We start from the raw sequence: 22,704 nt of genomic DNA, 5'->3' as shown, positions 1-22,704 counted from the left end.
TTTTCATATAATGAGTACCTATGCTTAATGTGTTCTCTAATTCTAATTCATATAGACATATAGTGAGTTATGTTAGTTGAATAAACTTGTTAGACCTAGACATAGGCTAACAAATAAATTAGAGTGCTCCATTGACATAGTTCGTAATTTAATCAACCAAAAATTGAGGTAATTTGATAAAGTGGATTTACTAGGTGAATTTAGAAAACCCTAGGTCTTAACCAATTGATTTTTAATTCTTAGTTATATATTAATTAATTTTCTTAATTAATCAACTGTCCAAATATAGTTAATTGTGAATAATTTTAGTATTTAACAGGGTAGTAACCAATCTCCGTGGGAACGATATCTTATTCATCACTTTACTTGTCTTGACCGCGTATACTTGCGTGTTATTCATGGGTTATATAAAATCACGAACAAGTTTTTGGCGCCGTTGCCGGGGATTGTGTTTACTATTTCTTTTAATATTAAAACCAATTGCAATTAATTATAATTTGGACATTTTATTTATTTATATTTTATTTATTTATGTATTTATTTTTTACTCATGCAGGGAAATGGGCTAGTACATGAACACAAGATCCAAGGGCATTGAATCTATTCTACTTAACTTGGAAATTGAGCAAACTATTTCTCATTTAAGAAAAGCAAAGAGGGGTGAATCTAGCCATTTAGATCAAGTCAAATTATCAAGTGAAGGCGAAAAGGAACCAATGGCTCAGCAAGAAGAACAAAAAAAATTGAGAGAGTATGCTATGCCTAAGGTGGATGGGATTAGCTCGAGCATTCAGAGACCAACAGTGCAAGCAAATAATTTTGAGATCAAACCATCCATAATTCAGATGATTCAGACATCCGTTCAATTTGGAGGTTTTCCAAATGATGATCCCAACCAACACCTTAGTAATTTTCTAGAGATATGTGACACTTTCAGGTTCAATGGGGTGTCCGATGATGCAGTGAGATTAAGGCTCTTTCCTTTCTCTCTTCGAGATAAGGCTAAGAGTTGGTTGAGTTCGTTGCCACAAGGATCCATTACTACTTGGACTGATTTGGCACAGAAATTTTTGGCAAAATTTTTCCCACCTGCAAAGACTGCAAAGATGAGAAATGACATTACCTCATTCATGCAACAAGATTCAGAGACTTTGTATGAGGCTTGGGAGAGGTACAAGGAGCTATTACGACGATGTCCACATCATGGTATTCCTGATTGGTTACAAGTACAGACATTTTATAATGGTTTATTGGGACACACGAGAACAATCATAGATGCTACTGCAGGTGGAGCACTTATGGATAAGTCATTTGATAATGCTTACACCTTACTTGAAGACATGGCTGCCAATAATTATCAATGGAATCCTAATAGGACTCCTCAAAGAAGGACTGCAGGTGTCTATGAAATTGATGCAATATCTGCCTTGACTGCTCAGGTACATGCTTTAACTAAGCAGTTAGCTCAAAATGGAATTCATACACCTCAAGAAACTGTGGCATCATGTGATTTATGTGGAGGAAATCATCTCAGGGAGAGGTGTGGATTGAACACAGAGTTTGCACAATATGTCGGCAATTATACCAGGCAACAAAATAATCCCAACTCGAATTTCTATAATCCTGGTTGGAGAAATCATCCAAATCTTTCATGGAGCAACAATCAGAATGTTTAACAGCCTATTCAAAGGCCGAATAATGGTCCTTCAGGATTCCATAACAATCCAGTGCAAGACAAGGTTAAATCAGTTGAGGAGTCTTTGAATAAGTTCATAGAGCAAACTGCAAATCTTTTTCAGAATCAATCTGTGCAAATTCAGAGTCAAGGAATTGCAATAAAAAATATAGAGAATCAATTGGGGCAACTGGCAAATTCCATGAATTTTCGACCACAAGGTGCCTTACCGAGCAACACTGAGCAAAACCCAAAGCGAGAGGACAAAGAACAATGCAAAGCAATTTCAAGCCACCAATCTCACGAGCATACCAGCTTATATGCTCCACAATCAGTTCCAAAGGAGATAAGTAAATAGTTAGTGGAAGGCCTGTCAGATTTTGAGCAATTTGTAGAAATGGGTGATGAGTTGAATGAGCAGGGAGTGCCTTCAGTTAATCAAAATAAGGCTAAATCTGATGCATACGAAGAAAATTCTAGGAGGCAAAAGAAGAAGAAAGAGGAGAACTATCCAACTGAATATGACCCCAAATCTGGATACCCATCTCCTCCATTTCCTCAGTGTTTACAAAAACAAAAACAAGAGCAAAAGTTTTCTAAATTTCTTGAGGTTTTTAAGAAACTGAATATTAATATTCCTTTTGCAAATGCATTGGAGCAGATGCCGAGTTATGCTAAATTCATGAAGGACATACTCTCGAGAAAAAGAAGGCTAGAAGACTACGAGACAGTTGCTTTGACTGAAGAGTGCAGTGCTATTCTTCAAAACAAACTTCCTCCAAAGCTCAAGGACCCAGGGAGTTTTACTATCCCTTGTACTATTGGTAATCAGTATTTATGTCGAGCTTTGTGTGACTTAGGAGCTAGTATCAATTTGATGCCTTTTTCTATTTTTAAGAGATTGGGATTAGGAGAGGCTAAACCCACAACAGTATCCTTACAACTAGCTGATAGGTCAATTAAGTATCCATATGGAGTCATTGAGGATGTTTTGGTTAAAGTTGAAAAACTGATTTTTCCTGCTGATTTTCTTGTTCTAGATATGGAAGAAGACAAGGATATTCCCATTATCCTTGGAAGACCCTTCTTAGCTACAGGCAGAACTTTGATTGATGTTCAAAAAGGAGAACTTACCATGAGAGTTCAAAACCAAGAAGTCACATTTAATGTCTTTAAAGCTATGAAATTTCCTAATGGTGCTGATGATTGTTTCAGGTTGGATGCATTGGACACTTTGATGTTTGCTTCCCCCAGTCCTAAAGAAGATGATCTGCTCCAAGCTGCCTTGACAAATTTGGAGGCTTTTGATGATGAAGTCGAGGAGTGCTACAGGTTACTTGATGCTACACCAAAAATTCTGGCCAAGAAGACAAAAATTGATCCTTTGCCATGTAAAAGTTCAGAATTTTCTAGTTCCTTCCATAAGCAATGTAAGGATGTAAGTGAAGCTATTCCTACTTTCGAATTGAAACCTTTGCCTTCTCATCTCAGGTATGTTTTTCTAGGTAAATCTTCTACTTTTCCTGTGATTATATCTGCTGATTTGAATGAGGAACAAGTAGAGAAATTGCTTAGGATCCTTAGAGAGCATAGGAAGGCTATAGGGTGGACGTTATCTGATATTAAAGGAATTAGCCCTTCAATTTGCATGCATAAGATTAATTTGGAGGAAAATAGTAAACCAACTGTTGATGCACAAAGACGATTAAACCCTATCATGAAAGAAGTGGTAAAGAAAGAGATAATTAAATGGTTGGGCAATGGCATAATTTACCCCATTTCTGATAGTTCATGGGTTAGTCCTGTTCAATGTGTTCCTAAGAAGGGTGGGATGACTGTAGTGCAAAATGAGAACAATGAATTAATTTCCACCAGGACTGTAACCGGTTGGAGGATTTGCATGGATTATAGGAAACTTAATAAGGCCACAAGGAAAGATCACTTTCCTCTACCTTTCATTGATCAAATGTTGGATAAATTAGCTAGTCATGAGTTTTATTGCTTCCTAGATGGTTATTCTGGTTATAATCAAATTGCTATTGCCCCTAAGGACCAAGAAAAGACCACTTTTACTTGCCCTTATGGGACTTTTGCTTTTAGACGAATGCCATTTGGTTTATGTAATGCGCCTGCTACTTTCCAACGATACATGATGGCCATATTTTCTAACATGATTGAAAAGTTCATTGAGGTGTTTATGGATGATTTTTCTGTGTTTGGTGATTCATTTGATTTATGCTTGGCTAACTTAAAACTTGTTTTGCAGAGATGTGAAGACACTAACCTTGTGCTAAGTTGGGAAAAAAGCGGCATGGCATGGACGGAAAGCAAAAGAAAGATAGAGAATGAAAAATTGGAACCGCGGCCATGCAAGCACAGGAAGAAGAATAGACAGCAGCGCATGGAAAAGAATTGAAGGAAACAGAAGCAAGGGAACGAGTGTGGCAGACGAGGCTGCAACAATCGGGCATTTTGATTCTCTCGGCCTCCATCTCTCCCTCTCTTTCACTCTCATTCGCAAGCTCTCTCTCGATCTCTCCCCCCTGCTCTCGGCTCCTCTCTCTGATTTAAATTTCAGAGATCACAACACTGTTGAAAGCTTGGTGCCCACGCATATACATATATATATGTATATATTTACACAATAAACCCCTAAATCCTCCATAATTCCACTTAAGAACTTGGATAATTGTACTTGAAGAACCATTTACTGCACTTGCACCCTCCAAGTTTTAAATTAATTACATCAAAACCACACAACAACTTGATTTCTCAAAATTAATTGTAATTAAACCACTCAAAATCTCGGTTTATCAAAATTTAATAGCCGACCGCTACTCGGGAATATCGACCTCGTCCTTGTGCCTGCACGGGACCTTTATTCGACTCGAAAACACTTAAGGGTTGCCTTACTCAGAAAATCGAACCACCCCTAGGGTCCTCTTAGCTTCCAGGAGGTCCCCTCCGACTATTCGGTATTGGCTCCCACTCGGGCTTATACATAATTTATTCCGAAATTTATTCCCGATCGGACCGCTTCTAGAGTCATTATCCTCATCTCGAGACGCTCACCAATCCCTTGCCTTCTTCCCTGGACATCCAAGTCCCGAGGCACTCCCAACTGCCAATTTGACAATTTTATTAATTAGTTTCTCGAAATTTACCCTTGGGCTTCCCGGGCCACCCGGGATCCTTTCAAAATAATCCAAAATTTATTTATTTTCAATACCATGTAATACCGGGTATTACAGAGAGAAAGATGCCTCATGGAGAGAGGGATTTCTTGTGGAGAGAAGAGGTCTCTCAGAGAAAGATGGTCTCTCTGAGAGAGCTGGCTTGTAATACCCGAGAACTTGGGGTAATTAAGAAATGAATATTTTATTAGAAAAATGTGGTATCAGAATAGCCCGAGAAATTGACCGAATCGATTGTCGGGAGTACCCTGGAGCCGAGATGCCTAAAGAGAATGATATGGCAGTGTCGAGTAATTTGAGATATGATTTATGGCATCAAAAGAAAATGGATCGAGAATAGTTTTCGGTACAGCTAAAAATGCAGCTACGGGATAGGCTGTAAAATCGAATTATTGTAGGGGGCTTCTGAAAAGTCAACAGAACCCCGAGAGTATTCATATTTGGTGTGTAGAACAACACTTCAGTGGTTTTTGGAAGAAACAAAAAGGATTAAAGGCCAAACAAAAATTCGGGCCAAGGTGTAATTTCTTAAAGTTTACCGAATCGGCTGGAGGGAGGTCGAAACGATAATTTTTCAGAATCTTCAAAAGAGGAAGAACGATTTCAGAGCATGAGATTTCTTTTGGAATTATCAGAAAGTTCAAGGGCTTGAGAAAAGGGGCAAAAATGCAATAAGTCAAAGTTGGAGGGTAAAAGTGAAATTTCTAAAAATTGGAGCAAGCCATGGCTGACCAACACCCTCCCGATCGCCGACCAAGGGAATTCGACCATTGGGATCTCGAGATCTCGGGTCAGGGAAGCTCAAGGACCAAGCCTTGACCGTCGGCGTGCATCGAGGTGGCCGAAAAATCAAGAAATCCGACCGTGTTTGGTCAGCAATGGCGCGGCTTGTAATCGGCCATTCAAGGTCGACTATCGCTGGTTTTGGGTCATCCAAGGGATGGGTGAGGCTTTTAAGGCCTTGGGTCGAGCAGCCATGGGCGTTTCGAAGTTCAATTTCGGCTATAAATAACCGAGTTTGGCCGAGGGTTCAAAAGAGAAATCGGGGAGAATTGCTCATGTTTTGGTTAGAATCGAGCATCACTGATAAGGGGCAATTATTCCCCATGTCCAGAGGGCGAGTTTTGGAAATTTTGAGCGAGTTTCGTCAAGAAATGAGGGAGATTCGAAGGTTGATTAGAAAATCGGGCATGGCCGGAATTTGGGCTTGACTAGTTGAAAAATTGCTCCAATCGGCGCGTTTGAAGCTATAATCTTGTAGAGGTCGAAGAGAGGAAGGCGTAGGATCAAACGGGGAGCAAATCGGAGGTCGGACGGAGGAGAAAAAGACGAAAAAGAGTGGCTGGTTGCGGCTATCCGCGAAGAAAACGACCGACGTGTGTATTACACGTGCCAGCAGTAGGTGCGAGCGGGGGCGTGCGCGTCCGGTGGTGAAAATTTGTCAAAAAAATCTTGAAATTCCTATAAAATCAAGATCTAGGTCCCTGTGTAATTAGTTTTGGATTTGGAGTTTCTATTGTCTTGGATTTAGCATCCAAGAGCCTTGTTTTGCGTGAAAACACACCATGTGGGTAAGTCCAGTATTTTTATCTTGATGTTCATAGCTTATTATGATTTGTTGTGAAGAAAGATTGGAGAAAATAGCTTTGGAGGGATTTATTTAGATTTTTAGAGGTAAAAATAAGAGAAAAATGAAGAAAATAAGGAAATTATGAGATAAATCAGATTTATGATATTTAAATGTTGATTAGGGTGCCTCGAGGATTAAAGTGATGTGATTTGTGCAAATTTTGAGGTTGGCATGAAAAACGAGGTCGGGCACGCAAATCGAGGTAGTGCGCTCTTTTCGAGGTATCCTGATATTTTGTCAAAGGTGAGTTTTCCGACTTGTATAAAAACTTGGTTTTGACTTGTGAGTTGTTCTACCCCAAAAATTGTTTATTTCAAGTTGTTCTAATCTTAAAAACTTGATTTGATCCATGCAAATGTTTTGCTACATGTGAATGCACTACAAAAAAATTGATTTTTAGAGGCAATTTTTAAAATCGCCGCAAAAAATGAAATTTTGCAGCGGTTTGTAAACCGCCGCAAAATACTATTTTAGCGACGATTTTGAAAAACCGTCGTAAAATTCATTAAAACATTCAATTTTGTGGCAGTTTTTAAAAAATCGTCGCTGAATTTAGAAAATAATTAAATAATTAAAAAATAAAATTAAATTTAGCAGCTGTTTTTGAGAAACCGCCGCTAAATTAAAAATAATTAAATAATTTAAAATTTAAAATTAAATTAATATTTGCAGCGGTTTTCGAAATCGCCGCAAAATTCATTAAAATATTTAATTTAGCGGCGGTTTCTGAAAAACCGTCGCTAAATTAAAAAATAATTAAATAATTTATAATTAAAATTAAATTAATATTTACAACGATTTTCAAAACTGTCGCAAAATTCATTAAAAAATTTAATGATTTGCAATTAATACTTATTGTATTAATAATTTACATTTTGTAATTTGCATTAATAATTTAAAATTTTCAATTGCTTTGAAGTAATAAGTAGTAATAAAATTTTCTCCCAAAACTTGCATTAATGATTTGCATTTAGTACTTATTGTATTAGTAATTTATATTTTGTAATTTACATCTTTATATATAAAAAAGTAGGATAGTCTTGAAAAAAGAAATTTCCTCCTAAAACTTGCATTAATTAATAATTTGCAATTAATACTTATTGTATTAATAATTACATTTTGTAATTTGCATTAATAATTTAAAATTTTCAATTGCTTTGAAGTAATAAGTAGTAATAAAATTTTCTCCCAAAACTTGCATTAATGATTTACATTTAGTACTTGTTGCATTAATAATTTAAATCTTTCAATTGTTTTGAAATAATATATACTAATTATTGTAAAATTAATAATAAATTTTAAATATACGAGTTTTTCAATGCTAATTGTTTTGTATTAAATTTGCATGAGTTTTATAAGAAATATTAATAGACAACTTAAACTATTAATTAAGTCATAGAAAATTATTCATTTATTTAAAATATTATTTTTATATTTTTATTCTATGTATATTTATATAATATTAAAATATGATAGTCAAATAAAGTATTTTGCCAAGTGTCAATCAATGTTGAATTTTTTCCCTAAAAAATTTGCATTAATTCAAAGGTAGTGATTAATTAATTATTAATTACTTTAATAATTATATCATTGTTTTGAAAATGTGATGTCTTAACAAATTCATAAAAAATTATTTAAAGTTGTCAAATGCTACAGTTTTTCAATGCTAATTAATATTTAAGATATCACATTTTTAAGACTATGGAAGAAATCAAAATTAATTTTTTTTAAATTTTGTTATTATTGAAAAAACTTATTCTTACTCATATTTAAGAGTTTTAATTTATATTAATAATTATCATATAATTAAAATTAAATAAAAATCTTAAATATTAAAATTCATTATTTTCATTAAAAAATTAAATTTAGCTTAAGAAAATAATTAAAAATTAAATTAATAAAATTAAATATAAAATCTTAAAAATAAATTTAAAATTGCATTTAAATTAATAGAAAAATTCATTAAAAATCTAATTTAAAAAAATATAAAATATTATTCTGAAATTTTAATAAATATAATTCTGAAATTTATTTATAAATAAACTTATTAAATGTTAAAAATCTATTTATAAATATAATTCTAAAATATAATTCTGAAATTTAAATAAACTTATTTTAATAAATATAAAATTAGTTGTTAGAAACTTATTTTCAGAATTATGAAATTTTAATATAGATTTTTAATTTATTCTATTATTCTTTTATATATTTGTTTTTAAAATATATAAAATATATTTTTGCTAATGTATATAATATATATATGTCCACATATGTCAAGGGGTGTTTTGCAGATCAAGTGATTCGCGCGCGCATGTGCACAGTAAGGGTTCTGGGTTCGAAACTTGGGGAGGGGAAAGGTGCTGGGATTTAATTTCCAGCATCGCCACGTGGGGCGCGCACAGATGGCCATGTGGCGTGCAAGGGTTGGGCTAGGGTAGCAGGCGTGGGTCGAGCGGCCGGGCGCGGGCTGGGCTGGCCCGCGTAGGTAATTAAAAAATTAAATTTAATATTTTAGCGACAGTTTTGAAACCACCGCTAAAATTAAAAATTTAATTTTTTTATTAATTTTTGCAGCGGTTTTGAAATCGCCGCTAAAATTAAAAAATTAATTTTTTTTATTAATTTTAGCGGCGGTTTCAAATTAAAAAAATTAATTTTTTTATTAATTTTCGCAACGATTTTAAAACCGCCGCTAAAATTAAATATTTTTTTTAATTTTTAAAAATAAAATTTTAAAAAAAATTAAAAAAATAAAATTTTAATTTTAGTGGCGGTTTCAAAACCATCGCTAAATATTATAGAAACCGCTGCTAAATCACTTATTTAGCGACGGTTATTCCAACGGCTGCAAAAAATCGCCTCTAAACGCTCCGCGACGGCTGACTTAGCGGCGGTTTTCAAAACCGCCACTAAATGCTGATTTTTTTGTAGTGATGGTTTTAGCTATCATGGTTATTTTCATACGGGTTTGTCCCGAGATGGTTTATGCATGTGCATTGAATTTTGTGATAAAATTATGTACATGAAATGTTGTTTCATATGATCATTGGCGTGTTTTTGGGTTGGGATGTCAACTTATGAGGTGGCACTTGAAGTGGTAGCACTAGGGAAACGGGCCAAGGGAAAATACCCACTTATGACGGGGGCTGAGAGTGGACACCACCCTTGCAGGTCGACAAGTGGCGGGGCTGCGAGTGTACACCACCTCGGACTGGCAAGAGGGGGTTGCGAGTGGACACCACCCCAGATTCCTTGCGCGGTAGTATTGTTTCCAAGGTGGACGTGGATAGTGTTGATCATCATTTGGCCAGGATTAAGGTTGACGTGTGCTCCGTAAGCTTCTGAGTGGGAACGTAATGATGGCGGGGTGGTTCCCGGGTTCATGCATTGACGTTGCTCTCTCTTAAGCTAGGACTGTGTTTTGCCAATGTGTCAATATGGTTGTGATGCCTTTAGAGAGATTACATTTTTCCCGGTTAGGGTTTAGTGCTATGTGGGATTCTCTTGGGCCGGGTTTTGTCATGATATTATGTTGTTCCATATCTTGCACACATTCATGAAAACGTTTTGAACTCTCACTTAGATGATTCATCATCTTATGTTGGACTTTTGTTCCTGGAATATTCTAACGTTCTAGGTGGTAGCAGCTGTTCTAAAGGGAAAGGAATTGTCGAGGAGTGACGGTAACTCGTAGGTGGATCATAGTATATATATTTCAGATTATATGTATTTCATTTTGATGATGTTAGACGATGATACAGTTTTGATGTTATGTATAAGATGGTTTCGGTTATGTATCACATCAGGTTTCGATCTAGCTTCCACATTTGTTTAATGATGATATTACCTGTCTTAGCTTTATGTCTTTAAATTTGATATGCTGAGAAGGTAATCGAAATTGTCGGGGAAATTACTGATTTAAGTGTTATGTAATGGATGTGCATGTCTAGGAAAGTTCTGGCTAAGGAAAGACTTGGTATTTAAGTGTGTCCCATGTGACCCACTTCTCTTTCCTGGGAACTTACTTGGTGTACTATTCATGTACAGATGCTATGTTTATGAAAAAAGTATATCCCCGAAATTCATGATGGTTTATTCTGCATTTATAACGCCTCTCGGTTGGAGCGGGGTGTTACATGGCCAACGTGTTCCCCCGGAAGGTTCAGCTGGCTAGATATCCGATTTAGCTCAAGGCTCTCGGAAAGGGTTTGATACACCTCTCGAAAAGGGGTAGATTGGCTTCCAGAAAGAGAATGGGCCTCTTTCGGGAAGGTGCTTCAAGGGCCACATAGAGAATATGGGCTCTTGTAACACCCTAGGTGTGAATACGAATTTAATTAAATAAATTATAAAATAGAGGCATGTGGCATTCCAAAATTGTCTTAAGTTGGCTAATGGAAGTTATAATGTGAGATACCTCTAGAAGGGTAATATGGTAATTTGGATATTATCCCATTAAAAGAGAATTATTATAGGTGAAAATATGTAATAAATCCTATGTGAAGGATTTAATTTTGATTAATTTATTGAGAAATATTGGATGGCCAAGATTGTGGGTTGGGGGCCAAATAGGTGTCAAATAGTGACACTTGGCAAGTTTTCAATGAAGAAGATAAGGTATTAAATAAATAAGAAATGGCTAAATTAAGTGTATGAGTGACACTTGGCAAGATCTTATTAAAAGAGAAATGAGATTTAATTAAAAGGAAAAGAAAGAAAAAAAGGTCATTCTTGCCTTTAATGAGAGCCATCATTATGTTATATAAAGAAAATGCAAAGGAAAATAAAAGGTGGCCATGCAATCATGGTTGAAAATGGAAGAATTAAAATAAATGGGAGAAAAATTAAAAGTTCAAGATGAATCAAATGGATGAGATATGGCATTGGAATAGGAGTTGATTCAAGGGCCACAAATGAGTCTTAAAAATTGGCATGGATTGTCAATATAATTAAAATTAATTTTTAAGGGATTAGAATGGATGGTTGGGATAACTCTTGGGTAGGAATCAAGGGTTAAGATGATGTTCTTTTTAAGCACATAGATTGTGCTTCTTAGAAAGGTGGAGATTCAATCTCCATTTTAAATTCATGACTAGGATTAATTTTTTTTTTTTTACCAAGGATTATGTTTCTTCTCAAGGGTTGAGATTAAATCCTCTATGATCAAAAGATGAGATTAAAAGTTTATTAAGCACATGGATTGTGCTCGTAGTGAAGGGTGGAGATTAATTCTCTCAAACCAATAAAATCCAAGGGTTTAGATTAAATCTTGGAATGTAAATAATTAAAAAAAAAGGAAAAGTGAGGTAATATAAAGAGGAAGAAGGTATAGAAGGCCAAATTTCTTAGCCAAGAGTATAATTAGAAGAAGAAGAAGAATAGGAGAAGAGAAAGGAAGGTAAGATTCTTATACTCGGTTGTTCTTCGAAAAGAAAAGAAGTTTTCTTAATCCTTCTCATCTCTTAATTTTAGAAATCTTCTAATGTTTGAAGAAATTCTCTTTAGGTTGTTGGAACCAAAGAGGTACTTGGAAGTAATCATTTGAAAAACATTTAAGAGTTAAGGTAAAGGATGACCCCATGGGTGGTGGTCTTGCATGTTTAGCAAATGTTTGTTATAAGTTCATGTGTTTGCAAGTATATATATGCAATTGTGTACTCTAGTGGACCTTTGGTCATAAGGAGGACTAGGAGTTGGGGTAAAAGGGGTTGGTTGAAGTCTCCACTTTAAAAGGTTGTGAAGGCTAAGAGGATTACCCATATTTGCATTACATCTCGCATTACATGTTTATTTATGCTCTCATTTGCTTTACATTGCACCCTTACTGAGCAATAACTCATAAGGTTATTTTGAACCTCTTTGTAAGTGGTGAAAGCTCAAAGGGAAAGGGCATCTTAGAAGGGATAAGGGCTATGAGTATGGAAGACTAGTTGTGTAGCCTTCATATTTTGTAATGGTGTTTAAGGGTTTGATGGAGTTTAAACTTGAATATATATCCTAATTTGGTGAATGTTGTGTAAGTACCTTATGGTTGTATGACCTTATGTTGGGTGAATGTGAGGGTTTATGTTTTAATTTTTATAAATTAAAAATTTGGAATGCATGGGATATTTAAAAAAAAAAAGGGGGGGGGTCAGTAGGCTGTTGTAGCCAGCTGGCACGCGTGACTGGCCTGCAGCGGGCGCGACACGTTCTGCATGCGCGTAGCAGGTGAGTGTGGCCCATGCGCGACCTATGCGCTCAAAAGGCGCAGTTAGGTTGCTACCGCCACCTTGATGTAGTTTTAAATTTTTTTAAAAAATTTATTTTTCTATTCCTAGAATTTTAGGAATAAAAGCAAGTTTATTTGTATAAATAAATATGAGTTTGAGCCTCCAAAAGATTTATTAAATTAATATAAAATTTGAGGCATTTTTGGAAAAAATTCCTATATGTTGGAAAATAAAATAAAAGAGTACTTTCCTGGAAGGTGGGAAAAATGGATGAGAAAACTTATGTTTGAATTTAAAAAACTTACTCCTTAAATGATGGAAATTTGGTGTATTTTTAAATAAAAAAAGGGGAAAATAAACGGAAGTTTGGCTAAGGAAAAATTTGTTAAATTTTTCAAGAGCAATTTAACCTAAATATTTTCTAAAGCTATTGAGAATGAGAAAATGGGTTAATAATTAGGCTAAAATTTATTTTCTAATAGTTAAGGTCTTGTGCCATAGTTAAATTAAGCGAGAGTGGGTTGCTTAATTTTGTCAAATCCTGGGAAAGGTCATCCTTGGCTTTCATTAAGAGGTAGAGAAGGGTGACGCTTCACCAAGGTTTTGGGTTTTAATTCCATGGAGTCTTTTCGATATGTTTCTAAATCCTTGAGTGGAGCAAAGGGAAGGGCGAATCCTAATTCCCACCTAGGACGGTTCTTATTGAATCATAGCCCATCTCTTCATTACTGCTTTAGCAAGTGAATGGTTAATTGATTATTCACGAGTAACACCCATAAGTGGGAGTTGGGCGTTACAACTCTCTCAATGGGAACACGATTGACTTGACCTCGACTTTCGGAAGAGCTATTACACAAGATGAGGGTTAGAAGGCTTGTGAGAAGAATCTCCAACGAAGACCCTCCGACGATCAAGTCAGTAGGTAGGGAGAGAAGAAGCCACGAAAAGAAACATAAGAACTTTGGAAAGAGAAATTTGAGAGAGAATAGAAATAGGTTACCAGATGTTTAGATCCCCTAAATAGTGTTGCACTTTGCCTTTTATAATCTAAGTTTTGATGCTTGAGGGAGACATGCGGGCCTCTTAGAGACACCCTTGGAGAGCATGCTATTGGCTTCTTCATGACAAGCTTAGAGAGATGTCTCTCCGAGAGGTGGACTCCTCTCAAAAGGATCTCGCCAAGAGTCCCCTTCTCGAGGGACTTCCAGAGAGGATCTCTCTGAGAGAGGCCTCTCGGGGAGACAGGGTACCACAATTTCCCAAGGGACTTCCCGAAAAGATATCTTCAAAAGTCCAAACACATCAAGCGGTGCTTCCATTTGATCTAAGAGATCATAGCACGTAGAGATGTGCAGTTGCAGAAGATCGCGTCATTAGAGAATGTCGTGGACCCACTCACCAAAGCACTACCACAGAGTCATCTTGATCGCCATCTTGAGAAGACTGGTATTAGATACAAGTAGATGATGCAATGAGGACCTGTAGGTTGTAAATTAGCATTAGTGCAAGTTGGAGATTGTTAATGCTGGTGCTCTAATGTTAGATTTAGATGGCATCTGACATTTATATTTATGAGACTAATGATGTAATTCTTAAAATATGTAATAAAATATGTTTTCATATTTAAGGTCATATCTTCATTCATAACTCTCCAATCATTAATATGAATGATGTAACACCCCGCCTTACACGGGTGCGTCACTATAAGGGAATCCTCAGGAATCTTTTTTTTTTTTCCAAGTCTGTCACACGCGGTGCCATGAGTACAATCTTCATATGTAGATGAAACACCCATCGCATATAATGGCCGGCGCCCGTGGTGATTTCAAGAACAATCTTCATATGCAGGTAAAAATCTCGAGAACCCCAGTTTTGCTCATTTAACTAACAAAATCAATAGACTTAAAACTAAATGAGACATAATATAACGCAGTGGATTAAATAATATCAAAATGTTGTGACCTAACACGAGTTCCTTATAAGGTGTTCCCACACCAAAATATGTATTACAAACTATCAAATGATAACAATATTATCATACAACCGATCATACATATACCAATAAAAAGAAGTAACACTTCCAAAATGGTACAATGACTATCGAACTAAACATCGTTGGCCCCATCGGCCATGTCCTTGACCTCGTGGCAGTCCTTGGCTGGAACGTTGAATGTTCCAAGGGCATAATCCAGGTTAGATGATAAAACATCTATGTGATGGCATGAAACAGTTTACATAATGCATGAAAGACATATAAGCATGGCATATACAGACAAACGACAACATGCAACACGTCTAACTTGAGAAATCTCCCTGATATACTCAATCTCCTGTGGAAAATCCATTCCACACACCGTTGGGGTTGACCTTGCCACGACATACTTAATCTTCGAATGCCCTATCGTGTCACTCATTCACCTGGATTAACCTTGTCCCATTCTCAAGAAGACCCATCTCGTCCCCCATGGACATAACAACGATATGAAAAACCAATACCCCGATGATATGAAAATCACACGCCATGCACCGACACTTTGCAAGTAAAAATAGTTAATGCAATATACCACATGTTCAATATGCAAATGAAGCCACATGTACATAAGTAAAACATCGATGCATAGTATCCCAAGTTTTGGAGGGTACAATTGCTCACTCGAACTGGTTCAATCACGTGCATCCTAAGCTCGGGAGGGTAAAATCGCTCACCTGAACCCACTACACACACTTTAACACACTTTAAAAACAAGGTAAAACTAGAATCAAACCACTCACCTGAATTCGAGAAAGTCTGATTTTTACCTCGAAATGAGTGCTGAATCACAAACACTAGTGCTTGTACTTAACCTCGAGCCACGACACTCCCTAAACACCATATTTAATTAAAGAGCATCAAAATCCATTTTTTCTCAATTTTCCATAATTTTCTCTATTTCTCTCCCAATTTTCACCTTGATAATTCCAAAATAATTATCTCCTCAAATATTTTTTTCAAATATTTCAACATGATAAATCCTAAAATAAATCAATAAAAATACTGGAATTGAAATTATTGAAAAGCCCCTTGTCACGCGTCCTCACGCGCTTAGCACGTGGCTGCGCGTGGAGTGTGGCACGTGCAGCCACGCGCCACATTTTTCCCCAAATTTTCTGCCTCCGACGACGACTCCGATAGCCGATCTGAAGGTACCCCCTTGAAGTCCACTTGAAGTCGATCATGATGGCACTAGTTGGAGCCCAAAACCTCACCGAAAAACACCCCAAAAATTGAGTTGCAGGCCGCGGTAGGCAGACTGCCACCCGATTCCGGCCGAGCTTCAATCGGCCATTAAACTTACTCCAAAACGCACCAAATGCTCTAGAATCCTTCTCCTGGATGCAAGGATCAAAACCCCCTTATCAAATCCCTTAAACACATTCAAAACCATGGCCAATTTGTGTCTTCATTCTCGGCTGAAACCCTTTCCCTTTTATAGCCAAAATTCGGCCAAAATCCGATCAATCAGCGGCCAAGGCTTGGCCCCCAAGCCAGCCATCGCCGAATACAACCTCCCCCAAGTCACCCTCGGCCATCCCATCGCTAGAAACGATAACCATGTGCATGGAAAGTGGCGGCTGTCTTCTCCTCTGTGCGTTCACACCACCATTTTTGCTAAATTGCATTTTCACCCCTTGTTTTCTTCATTTGACATTTCTACCCTTTCCATAACACCCTTGATTAATCCAACTATACTACTAAGGCTCACAAGTTTTGTACTTCTCATTTCATCCTTGAAATTTCTGAAAAACCATCGTTTAGGCCTCCCTCGAGCAAATTTAGAAAATTGCACTTAGGCCTGGTTGCTCGTTTTGACCCAAAATCTCTTTGTTTCAACCCGAATTCACGTAAGGGTTGTTCTACATGTAAAATATTGGTCTTTAAGACACTCCGTTGACTCTTCGGATATCTCCTACGTTGATCTGGTTTTCTCAGCCTAGTCGACAGCTGCACAGAAAACTGTTCTCGATCCCACTTCTTTTGACACCTAAAATCATAACTCGTATTACTTGTTGATACCATTACATTTTCCTTGGCTATCTAAGGTCTGGGGTACTCCCTTCGGTCAATTCGGTCTCTTAAAACTGCGATAGTGTATCCTAATGCCTCATTCTTTTGATAATTCCATTTATGCCCTTCATATAATACTATTTATAGTGTCAAACAATTCATGGGTATTACATTCTCCCCCCCTTAATAAATTTTGTCCTCGAAATTTGGCCCGTGATAAATGAATCATTGCTATTACTAATAACTCCCAATTTGAAATTTCCTAAGTACCATTCCTAATTCTTAGCAATCATTCATAACTTACATCCTGACATAATCCATGCTTACCAGACATCTTTCTTATTTTTCAGAATATCCCGTTGTAGCTCTATAACGGCGGCTACATGTATCCCAAAATAATTTATAAAACCTAATATCACTTCTAATTGTGTCCTCAAAAGCCCTTTTATTTGACTATTAATTCTCCCAACCCATTCTAATGCTAATGCATGTGCTATAATCACACAGAAATTGATAACATGGAACTAACTCGGCTGTCATGATTGCACAAAAATTGATAACATTGAACTAACTCGACGTACCTCGATCGCACATTAACTTTAGAGATAATTTCTTAGCCTTTTGCGGCTGGTCATACAAATCATTAATGTAGGTCTATCAAGAACACAATTTCTCTTACGACAACCTAACATCTTGGCATGTTACTATTCCTCTTTCAAACACTATCCATTAATCATGACCCAAATTGTCCCAACACATTACTCTTCGTTCGTTCCAATTCCTTATTTTTCATTACCACAACCTTCCATAATCGCACTATCAACTTGAGCACTTTAGACACATACGTCTTTTGTGGCACCTCAACCTAGTACTGCCAAATGCTCTATCTCAACTAAGTGGTGCTTTCTGAAGGATCATCCCGAGGAAACATAGCATGCAACGGAAGCGGTTTTTAATCAAAAAAATGTTTCTCGTATTGATTAGAATCTAGGAGACTTACTTTTTCGGCGGATTACCGGACGGAATGGAGAGATAGGAGCAGGATGAGCGGGAACTTCTTCTCATAGTGGAGACGACGACTGTCTTGCAATCCTTCGGCTCCTTCGCATTAGAACTCAAAAGCACTCTTTCGATCTTCCTGAGTATGACTCGAACTCGTGGCCTCTCTTTCGGTGAAGAAGAGCAAAAACGACCTTAGATGAAAAAACAACTAAAGAGAGATATATATAGGGAGAACCCTAGGGTTAAAACCCTAGTGGGCCAAACCCTAATGGGCCAAGTCCATTTAATTAATTTTCTAATTGGGTTATCCCAATTAATTAATTAAACTAATGAACTATTATTTTATTCTAGCCCAATTAATTATGGACCATCCTGAATAAAATAATTCTCTCTCAATGTAATTCACCCAACAAGCCAAATGTATTAAAAAATACATGAGTTACATCGAGCTACCTCGGGGACCAAAAGACAAATTATTCACGGCTACTAAAATGACCAAAATATCCCTGCTACCTAGTAGCTATATTTTGTCACTCTAAGTGTTCCAACTATCACCATATGGTAACACTGACCCCACAAATAATTTTGCATATGCAATGTCTTTGACCTACTAGTGTAATGACGAAAATACCCCTCTGTGTAACACCCATCATTTAGAAAGGAATAATGTACTAACACCTCTCTAAATGATTTCTACCATCCTTAGATCACTAGTCCAATAATCCGTGACTACTCGAATGTACTTGCTTATCATTGGGAGCTACCCAGAAGCACACACTCTTAAGTCACGTTCCTAGGGCCCTGGATTATTTGATTATTCTTGGACAATCACAAGGGGGTAAATCACAGAAACTATCTTGAATTAGTCTGTCTTAGCTAATTAGAAACCATACTCCCAACTCAAAAGGATATTGATCTTTGATAGACCTCACCTACAATGAATCTAAGAATATAGCTCTAGGTTCACTAGACCACCAACTAATACTCAAGTATTAGAGTACTCGTCCACGTAGTAGCAGTGATAGACTAGCTCCATGATAATTAGTACTTTGTCATTAGCTTCTATCACAGGTCCACTCTACGCATTCCAAATGCGCTTGTACAATTAGAGTAAACGGACTGTTTACTGGCTAAGGCAAGCCATCCTCCATTAGGATCTATTGCACAATGATCTTATCATGATAGAATGCCCAGTTCTATCAAAAGATCAAGAGTAATATTTTTCTTGCTTATTAAGTACCCATGATTCATGCCTAACTGTGAAGAACGACCCATCACATGAATCACTTACTTAATAGCATGGACACTTTTCCAACAATTAAATGCAAATAATATATGTGCCATGAACTGAATAAAAGAAACATCATTACCATAAATTAAACAAAACATGTCTTTAGGGCATACATTTCCAACACTTTCCATATCCATCTCATGAGAAAAATCTCACTATTAAGTCAAACAAGGTCTCTGCCATCCCCAATTCTAGGAATAGATTTAATCTCGTTCCTTACTAGGTGATATAGTTTTTACACAACTTCCTTAAATGGAAACCTTACAGGACAACTTTCGATTCCCACCGGATCATTGGCAACACCTAGCATAGCTCTTACAGCTTAGCCTACTGTCTCATACGCCAAATAAAATTTCCATAATGGAACTGAAAACCCACGTCTTCCTTTATAACAACTCATTCATATGTTTTCTCAAATCATAACATGTCTCTTGAGAAGAAAAACACTTTCGATTACCTATCAACATTTAACTTACCATATCGTCATGTTGACTTCATATCATTTTATAGATCAACTCATATTTTTGAGAGTACCAAGATATACCTTTTATTGCTCCAACCTTTTTATATTACCAAAGATAAGATTTGAGACAACTAAATTAGAGCCAATTGCTCACAATTCCTGGGGTATGTATTAATAAGCGCACGAAACTAAAAGTCAAGTTAATAACTAGAGTTAAATTCCTTCCAAATGCCATATCTGGGAAACAACCGTTCCACCACTTGCTTAATTTGGGAAAACATATTTCCTAAGTAAATCCACAATACATGCCTATGCTAGAGATTATTCCACTCCTCGGTAGGATCTACCTCGACCTATGAACATAATTACTTTTTCACCACAACTTTTGAATTCTCAGGCCCACTCATCAATTCTTAGTAACCATAACTTCACGAGTTTCTATTGTGAATACAATTATTTTAGAAGAATTCTTCCACAAATTTCTAGTAATAGTCTGTCAAACACTATTTCTTTGCTCGAGATTACATTTCTCTCTTTCGATTCTATTTTGACTAGCATAATCCACATAACAATTATCCAGCTTAGATCATCTTACAAACCTTTAACATTTTCATAACGATTAGGGATCCTACCACGATGCTCCAGTCCCTTGGAACTTGGACTTTAATCAGTACATAACATCCACGTTGCTGCCCAAACCTTGGCACCTGACCGTCTCCATAGTTCACTGTGTTGCTTCGATTCATGGGTATCACACCCTAAATAGTGAGCCAACCACCAGTCCTTTGCCTTGGTCCCTAGGCTCAGATCCATTATTACAGGCCAAACACCAATGGTGTTGTCGTTAAGCTAGATTTCCTAGTTCCACCTCCGAGAGCTATAATGGTTCTGTTATTACTAATCCAAATCCCTGATCTCCTAGATTCTCAATTTTCTTTTCTGAAAATATTACTCAATTGAGTGGTGCATCCTAGTCCTAACCATTCCCAATACCTTGATTTTCTTTTACAATCTAATCTCCTTTGGTTTCCAACTTGACATGGAACCTCACTTTCTTGTTGCTATAATTATAGGTGCTGTAATCATTTCCTCCAAAATTATTTGAAATCCATCCAGCACTACTATCGTATTCAGAAATTATAATAGGCTGCGTAATCGTACTTTCCTATAGACTTATGTTGCAACCATATGCTCTGTCTATCACAGATCTGGTTTTAGAAGCTCCGTACTCCTTTGACATCTTATTTCACGATCAATTTTCAACTTGACATCTCACTTTATGGGTTGTTCTTTCAATCATTCCCAATTCTTCCTTTGGATCAATTAGGATCAACTTCCACGTGAAAAGATCTAATCACTATATCTTGTCTCAAGATATCCTTACGAGCTTATCAAGCTTAGCAAACCCTATCTCATTACTTAGTGTCTTTAAAACTCAAGCCAAGACTTATATGATCCTTATATTATTTACAATCCCCAAATATTCATGTAAGGTTTCATGCTGCAAATCCTCTATAAGCCAGTTATCACTAAGACGAACTTCTAGAATACCCCAAACAAGGATTCGATCCTCAATTAATTTTGATTTGATCTCCTCGTCTGATCCTAGGTTAATGTCTTCGATAAAACTATTTCTTCTATTACAACTTCCATAAGACTAAAAGCTACACCTTGACCCTTTTTACCCTCAAATCCTTATACCATCCGATCAAAACCTGATTTACAATTAGTTTATGTCATATCAGACTAACCGTCCACAACTCGCTTATTTTTAATAACCACCAGATATCCCTTCATTCAACGAAAAGGTTTTTTGACTAATAATCTCTAATTTACAGTTCCCAAATCTCATGGATCCTCAGTTGTGGTTACCGAACCAACCTTACATTCGAACCACATCGTTGGATGCTAACTCCCAATCCAATGTTCTATCACTTAGCAAGGTTTAGTATTCTCCAATTAATAATCTCAAAGACTTCAACCGACAAACCCCCAAATCTCTAAGTAGGGATTTCGTCTCTACGATCCATCAGTTTGTTTTTCCCTAAGTCTCCACTTCGGGTATCTAACTCAACCTTAAGGTTTTCATTAGCTTCAAGCTATTCTTACTCTCTCAAGTTATTTGATAAGTTCTCCTAGTAACCTCAGCCATTTCACTTATCTCGTCAGGCCATGACATCACCATTATAAACATGTCCCAATCGGGAGGTACTAAAACAATTTACTAAAATTCTTCCAGAAGAGATTTATACTATGCTTCAAGTTGTACCAGAATCACCAAAGTATTCATTATTCTAATCATTTTGTTAATCATATATCTATGTCCTTTCGATGACTCTTATTACTGACTCTCTGACCTCCCACTGATGTGCTCAAAATGTGAATAGAATTTGTCCATCTCCTCTTGTCGTTGAAAGTATATTCAAGTTAAAAACCTCAAATCTCACATCTCTAGAGTCTCAATACCATTTTCATCTATATTCCGAATGTCTCTTAGAATTCATAACCATGTTCTAAGTTCTCGTTCAATAGTTCTAACCATGATAAGTTCAACAACCTAGCTTAACCATCATAGGGTTTTAACCTAGGGCTTTGATACCAATTGTAACACCTCGCCTTACACGGAAGCGTCACAATAAGGGAATCCTCGGGAATTTTTTTTTTTCAAGTCTGTCACACGCAGCGCCATGAGTACAATCTTCACATGCAGATGAAACACCCATTGCATACAATGGCCGGCGCCTATAGTGATTTCAAGAACAATCTTCACATGCAGGTAAAAATCCTGAAAACCCCAGTTTTGCTCGTTTAACTAACAAAATCAATAGACTTAAAACTAAATGAGACATAATATAACGCAGAGGCTTAAATAATATCAAAATGTCGTGACTTAACACGAGTTCATTACAAGGTGTTCCCACACTGAAATTGAAGGATCATGAACGAGGATACAAAAGCATGCAACGGAAGCGTTTTAATCAAAAAACATTCCTCGTATTGATTAGAATCTAGGAGACTTACTTTTTTGGCGGATTACCGGACGGAATGGAGCGGTAGGAGCAGGATGAGCGGGAACTTCTTCTCGTGGTGGAGACGACGGCTGTCCTGCAATCCTTCGGCTCCTTCGCATTAGAACTCAAAAGCACTCTTTCGATCTTCCGGAGTATGACTCGAACTCGTGGCCTCTCTTTC

The 22,704-nt window shown here is 36.7% G+C and overlaps 1 protein-coding gene and 1 non-coding gene across 2 annotated transcripts; one reads left to right on the top strand and one right to left on the bottom strand.

The window, feature by feature from the left end:
• Positions 1-572: 572 nt before the first annotated feature.
• On the top strand, positions 573-2,033 carry LOC127804441 (uncharacterized). The gene is made up of 2 exons (XM_052341304.1): positions 573-1,626; positions 1,711-2,033. Exons 1-2 carry the CDS (start codon positions 573-575, stop codon positions 2,031-2,033), a joined length of 1,377 nt encoding a protein of 458 aa, XP_052197264.1.
• On the bottom strand, positions 1,104-1,210 carry LOC127805376 (small nucleolar RNA R71). Its single transcript, XR_008024112.1, has one exon. It is a non-coding gene; the product is annotated as a small nucleolar RNA R71 (small nucleolar RNA).
• Positions 2,034-22,704: the final 20,671 nt, after the last annotated feature.

Source organism: Diospyros lotus, chromosome 6, assembly GCF_014633365.1.
Source record: "Diospyros lotus cultivar Yz01 chromosome 6, ASM1463336v1, whole genome shotgun sequence".
NCBI lineage: Eukaryota > Viridiplantae > Streptophyta > Magnoliopsida > Ericales > Ebenaceae > Diospyros > Diospyros lotus.
Note: the sequence above shows the minus strand (reverse complement) of the source record. Positions and strands in the feature narration are given on the sequence as shown.